Source organism: Ascaphus truei, chromosome 18 (genome assembly GCF_040206685.1).
Source record: "Ascaphus truei isolate aAscTru1 chromosome 18, aAscTru1.hap1, whole genome shotgun sequence".
In the NCBI taxonomy this organism is placed as follows: Eukaryota; Metazoa; Chordata; class Amphibia; order Anura; family Ascaphidae; genus Ascaphus; species Ascaphus truei.
Window position 1 is genome coordinate 12927984 of NC_134500.1, and position 12393 is coordinate 12940376.

The 12393-nt window shown below is 45.9% G+C and overlaps 1 protein-coding gene across 4 annotated transcripts in view; it reads right to left on the reverse strand.

Annotated features, from left to right (window-relative positions):
- Positions 1–12393, reverse strand: part of PDE8A (phosphodiesterase 8A) — a 181937-nt gene that overhangs the window by 64398 nt on the left and 105146 nt on the right. For all 4 annotated transcript variants that reach the window (XM_075575585.1, XM_075575584.1, XM_075575583.1 and 1 more), the window contains exons 3-5: positions 9991–10181; positions 3032–3088; positions 2046–2103 (exon numbers count right to left, since the gene is read on the reverse strand). In XM_075575585.1, coding sequence (XP_075431700.1) covers positions 2046–2103; positions 3032–3088; positions 9991–10181 — 306 coding nt within the window. The remainder of the gene's footprint in view (positions 1–2045; positions 2104–3031; positions 3089–9990; positions 10182–12393) is intronic.

Consider the following 12393-nt stretch of genomic DNA (forward strand, 5'->3'; position numbering starts at 1 on the left):
TAGATGAAGAGTTACAATGTAGCCGTCTTGGTCTGCTTTACCATTGACATGTGTTTTTTGAAACCCATTAGTATTTGTGCATCAAGCAGGTTGCCAAGGACTCAGGAGACCTTCTGGAGTGAAAATTAGCTCATCACTCCACTAAATGGCATCATTACCGAATCCTCTGTAAAGAGCTTTTTTTTTTACTGAAATGTGAGAATAACGTAGTTAATGGGCTCTCAGCAGAATTCCTATTAGGCGAAAGATGACACATTATACGGATCTGTGATAGTCTATTGCACTACAGCAGGTCCATTACATGCCAACGAATGGACCTGTGATCCATGTAATCTCTAAGGCTGCGGCCATGGCGCCTTCGCTCGCGCGGAGGCAGTGAGGTAAGCGGGTGCTTTCCCTGGCCATGGTGGACGGGCCGTGGGGGGGGGGGGCGTGCGTAGGGGCCTCACGGAGCTGGTTCGCCCTCATTGGGCGAACCACTCATGTGACCGGCCTGTCGCGCTGAGAAATCAGTTTGAACTGATTTCTTGCGCAAAGCGCGCCCCCTCCCGTGCGCACGCGCCCACACGCCACATGGACGCGAACGCTGCCTTAACACAGTCTGTGCGCTCAGCGTGCGGATGCCTCCGCACATTCTGCGGTACTATGGCCTTAGCCTTCAGCAGCTGTCTGCGCTGCTGCCCATTTCCCCGTAATTTTTTTTATACCGTACTTTAAGAGATCTCTTCTTGCCCTTTCCAACGCCGTTTCTATTGCTTTCATCTGATCCTTCGTTCAGGAGATATATACATTTAAAATATAAGGTGGGAGGTTAAAATGAAGCTCTCCCTGGAGCCCAGTGCAGTCTAAAGGTTACCACGGTAACCTCAATATGCTAGAGATTAAAAAAAAAAAAAACCACATGATTTTTAATACACAAAAAAATGGAAAAAGATAACTTTACCGCCAACGGCTAAACCTCCAGTTTCTACCAACGTAAGGGAAAAAAATAGGATGGATGCTTTAAAGTGTCCCCCTAGCATCGCAAAGGCTGCCATGCTAGGTAGGGGCCCCTGGTGACATTCGGCTAACGTCATACGCCTTTGCTAGTTTCTAAAGCACATCCCCAATCCCGAGAGCCGAAGGCGCCAGCGTGACGCTCGTGATGTCAGAGGGTGGGTCCCAGCCACGAGGCCGCTACACAGGCGATCATGTGGTTCTGGTAATGGGAACAGGCATGGCACTCTGCTGCTCGCTTCCAGCACGGAAAGGTTAATGATTTTCAGTGGCGATATTTTGGGCCCTTTTCACACATGCATTTTATTTGTTTAAAAAAGCCACATTAATTCAGTGGTTTCCAAGCTTTTTTTTTGTTGAAGGAACCCTATGTGACATTATGACAACCTGCTCTAATAGCGCGTCTAAGATCTGATGCATTGTAAGGAACCCCAACCCTCTCTAATAGCGCGTCTGACATCAGATGCATTGTAAGGAACCCCAACCCTCTCTAATAGCGCGTCTGAGATCAGATGCATTGTAAGGAACCCCAACCCTCTCTAATAGCGCGTATGAGATCAGATGCATTGTAAGGAACCCCAACCCTCTCTAAAAGCGCGTCTGAGATCAGATGCATTGTAAGGAACCCCAACCCTCTCTAATAGCGCGTCTGAGATCAGATGCATTGTAAGGAACCCCAACCCTCTCTAATAGCGCGTCTGAGATCAGATGCAGTTTAAATTCTTCTGTATTTGATACAATTTCCAAATGACCTGCAAATTGCAGGGAACCCTTTAGTGATACCCGGGGGAACCCAAGTGCTACTATATATGACAACCAAATCCTGACCAGATACATCTAAAAATACAAAGAAAAAAAAAGTTGGGCCTACTCCGCCACCAACAGGTTTTCCCCCATAGAGAAATATCTCTTTGCTCATCAAATGTTAACCCCTTCGTTGCTAGCAAGGCAATGCGATTAAGGGCCCCACTGGCCGCACATGGGTTAAATAGAGAACAATGAATTGGAACATTTCAAACAACAAGAAATCTAGTGCTTGTGTTACGTACCCTGGTAAAGCCAGCAGCTATAAGGGGCATTACAGAAGCTTCGTCACGATCGCTTTGTCTTCAAGGAAGAAAACATGAAAATACAAAAGACATGCACTTGCATTAGCAGTTTGTTTGCTGGAGAATTCATGTTGCTAATGCTATAATCTAGGCCAGCGGTTAAGGACGTTGCAGCCGCGGATAGGAGCTTCTCCCCACTCCGGACAGCTGCATAATGTCGACACACTGGTGAATACTGTCCTACTGCTCTTCCCACTCAGGGAACTAGGTATCAGCACAAGAGGGGAGAGGGACAATATTTATCCACCCTAGCAACATCTCCACTTCCTCTGCACTGGGGAGAGAGGGAGCGTTGGCTGCTGGGGCTGGGGGCCCGCAGGTGAAACCCAAGGGCAGCCGGTTAACCATCAATGACCTAATATATGGCCATTGGAAGATACTGTAGAAGGGGAGAGTCCTTTTTAAGTCGAGTCCTCATTGACTTACATACCTCCCCAAACACTCATTTCTACAACACAGGTGGAGATACCTGTGAACACAACAGAGACGCCTGGGAAATATGCTAATTGAAACATTTTGAATGTAATACTTTGCATATTCAAATGAGCAGATTTCCCAGGTATTCCAGGAGTTTTTTGGGGTGGAAATACTGTAGGTCAATAAGCACTCTACTAAAATAGGACGCTCTTGTGACATTAGCCAAGGCTAACGAGATGTATTTTGGCTGTGGTTTCTGCTTATAATTAGCCTTGTGGATATGCGTTAACAAATATGGATTTAGGTAACGTCACAGTATGAACTTGGAGTTAACCAAGCTTTGTGTATCTGTGCCTAAGTGTCAATTTGACATGTTGGCCCTTTATATGCAACCCCCTCCTCTCCCCCTCTTGTAAGCTGGACAAGAAGCCTGCACACTTCATTATAGAGTATTAAACAATTAAAATCAATGACTGTGTATATGTTTCCATACAAGGATAGATATTTACCTTCTAACTACAGCAATAATTACAGCATTTTCTGAGGGTTTGGTAGCTCTGATGGACCTTTAAATATGAGATTAGAAAAAGAGACATTAAAACAACTCATCTTATTACATACTTTACAGTCAAACATTATAAATCATTAAAAACAGACAAACCAAGTGGCGTTGAAAGTGATAAATAAAAGTGCCTTATACATTAAAAGTAAATAAATCAAAGATTAATCATGACTTGGAACAAGCTGCTCAAATACCCTGATGAAAACCTTCCACTTCTAGGATCGAACCGTTACCATATCCTGGTTGACTCAGCGCGTTTCGCTACCATGCCTTCGTCAGGCGACATTGCCAATGCAGTCATTCAGACTATCTTATATAAAGATAAAGGCAGATACCAGACGTTCGATACCAGAAGTGACGTAAACGGGTCCTCAGAGGTGACGTCAGACGCCCAAGCGCCAGTTAGCGAAATCCTTGTGGCGAACCCCAGACCCTTCACTGTCACCTATTCTGCCCTTCCTCCAGAGTTTGATCTTTGACATGTCTAAAAGGAGTTGTGCAATATGAGTGCCACTTTTTAAATTCAATATATCTTTGGCACTTCCTATTTTCTTTTAAGGTTCCCGAGGCCACATTTAGCACCTAAGAACACTGACCCAACGGTAACCAAGACAGGAACACGAGGGGATCCATCGCGTTTTGAAGCTGGGATCTGTGAGCGCATAAGGCCCAGTTCCCAGAGTTTCACTTCCCTAATATACGAGATACTACTATGCGTCCTTAATATATTTACTTCTTTTATGTTTGGATCCCTGCGCTCCCCTCATTTGGAAGAAACATTACAAACCATGGCCTTTAAAAAAAAAAAAGGCTCAATAAAACACTGCAGTGCGTTTAATGCTCTTTCATTACTGATGGAAATCAAATGTTTTTAAATGTCCAGTTCTCCAAGTCACTGAATTTGACATTTTTTATTATTTTTTTAAGTTACTCTTCTGCTGCCAGAAGTTTATGAATTTACAAACCGCTGGGCTTGGATATGAGTCATTTGTGCACTTCTGTAAATCTACATATTATATATGAGTGAAGAAGGGTCGTATAGCTTCAATTAAAATCTTTCCGTCTGTGTGTAATTGGTGCAGTAGTGGAGACAGGGCTGTCGTCAGGGGGGGTAGAGCTGAGATAAGGGGCCCGGGCCCGGTGGCTGTGGAGGACCCAGCCGGCTAGTGCTGGAAGGGGCCTGGCCAGAAGTCAGGCCCAACTTCTGTGTCTGGCTGCCAGGCCTTTTGCTTGCTGCCGGGTCCAGGCTGTAACCCAACGGCTGCTCCCTCCCACGCCGGGCCTCCTGCCAAGCCTGCCTCTCTCCCACACCGGGCGACTATCTCCCACCGTTGCATGCCGGAAGCTGGGACCGACTTCTGGAGGGGCCAGCTTCCCGGCACACACCGGCAGGAGAGAGGCCTAGCGCGGGAGAGAGAGGCAGGTGCAGCAGGAGGCCGAAGTGGGAAAGAGGCCAGCAGCTGGGGAGAGCCAGGGCACCAGAGGCCTGAGAACATCCCCAAGATAAGTGTGTGTGGTATGTATTTTTTTGGGGGGAGTAGTGTATGTATTTGCTGTGGGGAAAACCCTGGCGCATGAAACTGAATAACAGGCAATAGAAATGGATACATAGTCCCGCTCTCTTCCCCACAACATTTAAACTGATTGCCGGGGGAGAGCGTGGGGCCTCTGTAACTGCCTCTTACCTTCTCTCCAACTTCTCCTCCGGCCTCTTCTGTTAGCGGCGACACGTCGCCATGACAACACGCCGCAACGTCAAATGGCGACGTGTTGCCATGACAACACGACGTCACATGACTTCGCGTTGCCATGACACTGCAACGTCCCATGACACTACAGAGGAGAAGATGCCAGAGAACAGGTAAGGGGGGGGGGGGGGGGGAAAGGGAGAGGGGTGTCGCAGACATAAAAAGTATACAATGTAGTTACAAATAAAAAAGTGCAGTTATGTGCAAAGCCCCAGAGCTAACAAACCATTTGAATCCCACGGTTCTGACAAACTTTAAAATCTCCTCTTCAGTTGCTCACAGTTTGAATTCACCAGTTTAAAAGCTACGTTAATACTACCCCTACAAATATACAGCTAAGAAAGCTTCAGGCCCAACTGAAATAGACCGAACCTCCAGTTCATCGCTGAAATCCACTGACTTCCCGTAAAAGTGGGCACGCCAAGGTCTCCAACGTCAGGAAGATAACGCTGCGGCCTTTTCAAGGAATTCAAAAAGTTATCACACGCGTGGTATTCCAGCCGAAATGGAAACAATCCTTTTATCAGCGTATTATTCATTTCAGCACCAGTAATTCCAGACCCGATATTTACTCCGTGCACTGCCAAAATATCATTTGTTTCTGAGAAATTAAAGTTGATATGTCATTTGGGGGGGGGGGGGGCGGAGGAGGGGATAGTTCATAAACATTGCGGAGAATTCTTGAAAGGCTTGTCCCCCCACTTATTCAAGGTCAGATAAACCTTGCCAGTTAAACTCTTCCCCGCCTACCTATTATTGTGTCATTTCCACGCAACTGAGAATGCTTAGTTTCAATTTAAAGCAATGGTTCTGATTAACTGTACATCGCCCACCTTTCTCTGCAACTATGCCGGCCTACGTTTAAAGTTTCTAAAAGCAACGTAGTTGCAAAAGTGACCCGCAGAAGAGTAACAAATTCGGGGGCCGCTGTGCGCCAATATGGAAAAACGATTTTGATGTGTTGTGAGGCAACTTTATTTTGCACTAAGGGAAAGATGAGGCACGGAAGTGGAATTAGAGTTGGCGTTTGTGCTATTCTTGTGCAACAGATATGCATCCAAATGGTCATTCAACTTTTTCTTGTTATAAGATGCAAATGATTGCAATCCGTGCAATATCCGTGCAATATCCTACATGTGGTTTAAAATCGGCTCTGTAGTATTAGATAATACTTAATCCATTTTTTTTCATTCAACTCTTAATACAATTTTTAATTTTGTTTTAATATTCTGAACAGGCTTCGATTTCTACAGCAGGTTTAACCCACCTCCCCAGCAGTGCAAGATCTTTGTAACCCTTTCCTGTTTGTGATAATTTGTTGCAAATATTCCCAGCCGTTTGAGCTGCAAACTGTAACAATACTGTTACCGTAGTAATATAAGAATACATTGTAGCTGCTGAGTTACACTGACTGAAGGTTTGGTTGCTACTGAAAGGCGGCCATTTAGTGAAGCCGGATCTTTGCTGATTGCTCCAAAAGGTGAACAAATCGATCGGCAGCTTAGGTAATTCGTTTTCAATAAAGGTAATCATAGGCTGCATATATTAAAAAAGATATATATATAGATAGATATATAGATTGATGTATAGATAGATTGATAGATAGATTGATAGATGTTTTAAGTGCCGGTAGGACATCCCTTTTAATTGATCCAGATGCATGAACATGAACAAAACGTACAAAGACAAATCAAATGTGCATTAAATGGAAGAATATGAGTAAGAGATACAAACATATGCGAGAAATTCCCACTTCTGGCACATTGCATTCTTTCAACTCATATTAAAAAGCTATTATTTATACATACAGGTCGCCTCCTATATTTACTCGTACTGCCGTTTATTGTCCTGCTGGTTTTATTTGTTAGCCAAGTGACCAGCGGGTTAGAGAAGACGTGAGAGCAGGCAGAGAACCGGAGGGGTGCCTATAGAGCACCAGTTCCCAACCTTTTCTTTACACCTCATGCTAGAAAATATTTGTTCGGCGAGCCCCTAATTAATAAATCTTATTGCCTACTCATCAGACTATTGCTAACAAAACAGTTCGCAGGCAGTATAGTGCCCTGAGCTTATGGGGGGAGCACACGCGTAAGGCTCCAAACTGCCACTCAGTGTATGCAGGCAGCATGGGGGCTATAGTTGTTCATTACTGCGGGAGCTTCCAAAGTGATGTCCCACAATGCTTTGCCACTAAGGAAGCAAAGCATTCTGGGGAGCGACTTTGGAAGCTCCTGTTGTAATTGACAGCTATACCACCCACGCTAAGTTGCAGTTTTGGACCTAAGTGCGCAGTCCCCACACGGGCTCAGGAACCGCGGCGCTGTGCTGCCTGGGATCCACCATTACAGATGCAGAATGAATACAACAATCATGTGTGTATCTCAATTAGAACCTAATAATGCATGTAGAGTAAATCAGATTATATAAATGCACTTCCGAAGCACAGTTCCTCTGAAATCTTTAATCAGCCTCTAGCCACAATAACTTCCAGGAAAATTACTGTGTGGTTAAAAAGGACTTCTGTGCTCTCAGTTACAGTAATAATATACTCTTATTTCCCACTCGGATATACAGTATGCTCTTATTTTTGCAATTTTAAACCTTTCTAACAGGGGGACCAGAAAACCATTGCAATGTATCATGTTTTTGGCAGCATATTGGCTAAACCAGTCAGTCATTCATAACAGGAGGTTTGCAAGGTGTCTCCAAGGGGTTTGCCCCCCAAAAATATGTAATGGTGGATTCAAGGCAGTATATTGGGTTGCTGAGCCCGTGTGAGGACAGCGCTCTTCGTACAGAAGCTCCCAAAGTCGTTTAGTGCGCGATACGCAGCACATAGGAATGTTACAGACACAGTCCCTGCCCAGATGAGCTTACACTCTATGTTTTTGGTGCCTGAGTTTTTTACATGGTTGCGAATCAGGGGTTCGTTCCTCTGAGCTATTTTCAGCTCCGGGGACCCCCTCCTTCCCGAATAACATACCTCAAAAGCTAGCGCCGGGTAACATCTTCTCCAGGGGAAACAAAATGGCGGTCTAAATCTCCCCCATAACGCAGGCCATCAGGACGCTGTAACGTCCTCCGTCGTGGCTTTATATTGGCTTGCGTGACCTGCGTAAGTACCAGCGCTACCTTTTCCGGTCTCTATCTCCGTCACTGAAATGAACGCGGTTCAGCCCCGGAGACACGGATTTTCATCTTTGATTAAAAAAAAGTGGTGCCAGTCGGTGGGACTTTAAGTGGCCTTTAAGTTGCAATGAAGTCTTCTAACTGCTGTAATAACGTGGGTGTCACGGTAACTTATGACAAGATATAACAAACACCAAATATCTGGGTTGAACTGAACGAGGCTTAGATATAATAAAATATATTTATTCCTTAAAAAGGTGAACACAGCAATATAGTACAATCAACAGGCAAGAAGGTAACACTTACTTAGGGTTGGGGAATGGAGAAGTATCAGCTAGCAATTCTCCAGCAATCCGGTGACATTCAAGGTGAAATCAGAAGAACCACATAAACTGTAGGGTTGACACAGTTTATATACCTGTGTAACCCTATTCTTAACATTGAATACAGACTATTGGTGAACAATTATCTGTATCCAATCCCTAATGTGGAGACACAGATTAACAGATGCCCCCCAGCTAGTTAGCCCATGCGTACTGGGAATCTGAGGGTCTTATTTCTGTAGCCCCATAATTAAATCAGGGGCGACGACCAGTCTACCAGATGAAGTATCTGGCAGGATCTTCACTGTTTGTAGGTGTAGATATAACACTTACAAACCACTCCAGTTTGATGCTTCTCCGACCTCAGGTAACAGTTAGAGTGGCAGAGTCTTTTGATCAGTACTTGGTTCCTAGTGTAAACAATCAGGGCAGTTAACTTTTGATCACAGGGCTTATGCTAAATCATCCGGCTGCCCTTCCTGACCTATTTAGCATAGCAGATGGAGTCTGCATTTTCAGAGCAGATCAAAAATACCATATACACTTTAATATCTTCACATATTAATACGTTCCGTTCTGGTGGGCCCAGTGGGTCGAAATTTGCCAGTTTTTAATGCCTACAGTGACTCTACATATTGGCCAAATTTCAACTCTCTGTGGCCTCCAGAACCAGAGATACAGAAATGCACTTTAAAACATTTTTAAAATACAGGATTATACTGAAACATGGGAACAGGGGAACATACATTTTCCTGACATGACAAGGTGTAAGCCACATTCCTGGACCGCAGTCCAGTTAACCCCTTGCCTCCCTAGTGAGGTCAGGGGGTGGCCATATGGGGTGCAACCCCTTTAATACTGGGCCAACCCCCCTCTCCCTCTACAGTGGGCAACCATTTTTTACCAACAATTTAGTCGTTTAGCTGCGTCGGGGCTTATTCCATATCCCCCAAAACGGCCGATCAGGTGGTTTTCAACCCAAAAATTCCCTATGGACTTCAACTGGGAATTACATCCAGAAAACATCCCAATCCCAATAAAGAATAATCCCCCAAAATCGGAATTCCACATCACAACTTAACTCCATCTAGCAATGGTAGCGCCAATCTTCCAATGGGGTCTGGTTACTAAACTCTCACGGCGGAAACACTGGGGTTCAACCAGCGCAAAAAACACAGCCCCAGATTTATCAAAGAAAAGGGATTTTATTTAAAGTTATTTGCCGTTTTTTGCTCTGATAAACCGGTGGGCATTTCTCTTGCCCCAGTTTAGCAGCCGTGGGACGTCAGTAAAGAACGCCCAATGGGAAATGCGGCTTTGTGGGAGGTTTACTCCATACATCTCTGGGACAGAAAACAAACCACCTTCCAATGATGTTGTAGTGATCCCGGTAATAAAGCAGTTTATTTTAGAAACCCCATAAAAAGGTGGCTACATTTAAAGAAGAGAAAGAGGACTATATTTAAAGACAGAAAAGTTTCTCATAAACATTTCCTTAAAATAAAATAATGGTACTGTAGGATTTCTGTATTAAAGAATGCAATGAAAAAGGAATATCAGTGATCGTTATTAAGGAAAATTTGGGGGAATAATTCAATGGCGAGTCCTTTTTTTTCCCATCATCGTTGCCTCGTGTCTATAATAATATTTGATATTACAGATATGTTACGATGGTTGGCAGACATGGTTAATAAGACATTGCTTACCTGCAAAGAGCTTCCGCATCAAAATATCGTGAATGTCTATGATCGATGATGATAATGTCATGATGTTTATCTACAAAGCTTTCCAGCGCAGTTTCTGGCGTCCTGGCAATGTTACACGTAAAGCCGGCTTTCTCGCACGCCCAACAGAATCCATTACTCTGGCTATCTTCTTTGGCAAATACTAAAAGTACCTAATTAACAAGAGGAGAAAGAAAGAGGTCTTCAAAGGTTTCTTTTCAGCATGCAATAATTTTTATTCCCCCCCTCTTTGCATGTCATTAATGGCTGTCTCTCGTCTCTCCCCTGGCTGTCTCTCCGCTTGGCTGTCTCACCTCTTTCGTCCCTGGCTGTCTCACCTCTCTCACCCCTGACTGTCTCTCCCCTCTCACCCCTGGCTGTCTCACCCCTGGCTGTCTCACCCTTGGCTGTCTCACCCCTGGCTGTCTCACCTCTCTCACCCCTGGCTGTCTCACCTCTCTAACCCCTGGCTGTCTCACATCTCTCACCCCTGGCTGTCTCACATCTATCACCCCTGGCTGTCTCTTCCCTGGCTGTCTCACATCTATCACCCCTGACTGTCTCACCCCTCTCTCCCCTGGCTGTCTCACATCTATCACCCCTGGCTGTCTCTCCCCTGGCTGTCACACATCTCTCACCCCTGGCTGTCTCACCTCCCTCACCCCTGGCTGTCTCACCTCTCTAACCCCTGGCTGTCTCACATCTCTCACCCCTGGCTGTCTCACATCTATCACCCCTGGCTGTCTCACATCTATAACCCCTGGCTGTCTCACATCTATCACCCCTGGCTGTCTCTCCGCTGGTTGTCTCACATCTATCACCCCTGGCTCTCTCACCCCTGGCTGTCTCACCCCTCTCTCCCCTGGCTGTCTCACATCTATCACCCCTGGCTGTCTCTCCCCTGGCTGTCACACATCTCTCACCCCTGGCTGTCTCACCTCCCTCACCCCTGGCTGTCTCACCTCTCTAACCCCTGGCTGTCTCACATCTCTCACCCCTGGCTGTCTCACATCTATCACCCCTGGCTGTCTCACATCTATAACCCCTGGCTGTCTCACATCTATCACCCCTGGCTGTCTCTTCCCTGGCTGTCTCACATCTATCACCCCTGACTGTCTCACCCCTCTCTCCCCTGGCTGTCTCACATCTATCACCCATGGCTGTCTCTCCCCTGGCTGTCTCACATCTATCCCCCCTGGCTGTCTCTCCCCTGGCTGTCTCACATCTATCACCCCTGGCTGTCTCTCCCCTGGCTGTCTCACATCTATCATCCCTGGCTGTCTCTCCCCTGGCTGTCTCACATCTATCACCCCTGGCTGTCTCACATCTATAACCCCTGGCTGTCTCACATCTATCACCCCTGGCTGTCTCTCCCCTGGCTGTCTCACATCTATCACCCCTGGCTCTCTCACCCCTGGCTGTCTCACCCCTCTCTCCCCTGGCTGTCTCACATCTATCACCCCTGGCTGTCTCTCCCCTGGCTGTCTCACCTCCCTCACCCCTGGCTGTCTCACCTCCCTCACCACTGGCTGTCTCACCTCTCTAACCCCTGGCTGTCTCACATCTCTCTCCCCTGGCTGTCTCACATCTCTCTCCCCTGGCTGTCTCACCTCTCTCACCCCTGGCTGTCTCACCTCCCTCACCCCTGGCTGTCTCACCTCTCTCACCCCTGGCTGTCTCACCTCCCTCACCCCTGGCCGTCTCTGTGCACATTGGAGGTCTGTAGATCTTTGTTAGAGAATAAATGTTGGGTTTGCCACTCCCACTGTGCCAAAAATTGTACTTGGTAGAACTTGAAAAATGGTGATATTTATAACCCCCATACTGTATTATGCAATGTCCCCCTGACTAATCAGCATGGATTGCGTGAAGACAGCACTATCTCAGAAACACTTCATTCACAAAACATAGTTGTAGATATATACAAAAGGTCAGACAGCACATCTTACATAAGACATGCTATTTAAGAGAGGTGGTGCACAGGATCACCCCCTTGGGGCCAAATAATCAAATAATGTTCTATATCCACAAATATAGGTAGAAATGTCTGGGATCCCAGCACTCAATGAACACAGTAAGCAATTAATCTTAAATAAATCAAGTGTTTGTATTTTGGATATAACAGAATATACAGCTATACAAAATGTCCGCTCAATAGCGCAGTACGGGGGGGGGGGGGGGCGGGAGGTTCGACCATTTTCGGGGGGACACCTAGCCCTTCTTCTGGCCCATTCCCATAGAAAACAAAAAGAAATGTGGTTGTTTCCTGATATAGTAATATTTCCAATGCGTCCGTAAGTAAGAAGATCGAAAACTGCAAGTCCGTTGATCCGACCAGCAGTGCCCTGTTAGCCACCCTCCACCCCACACTATTGAGCAGACATT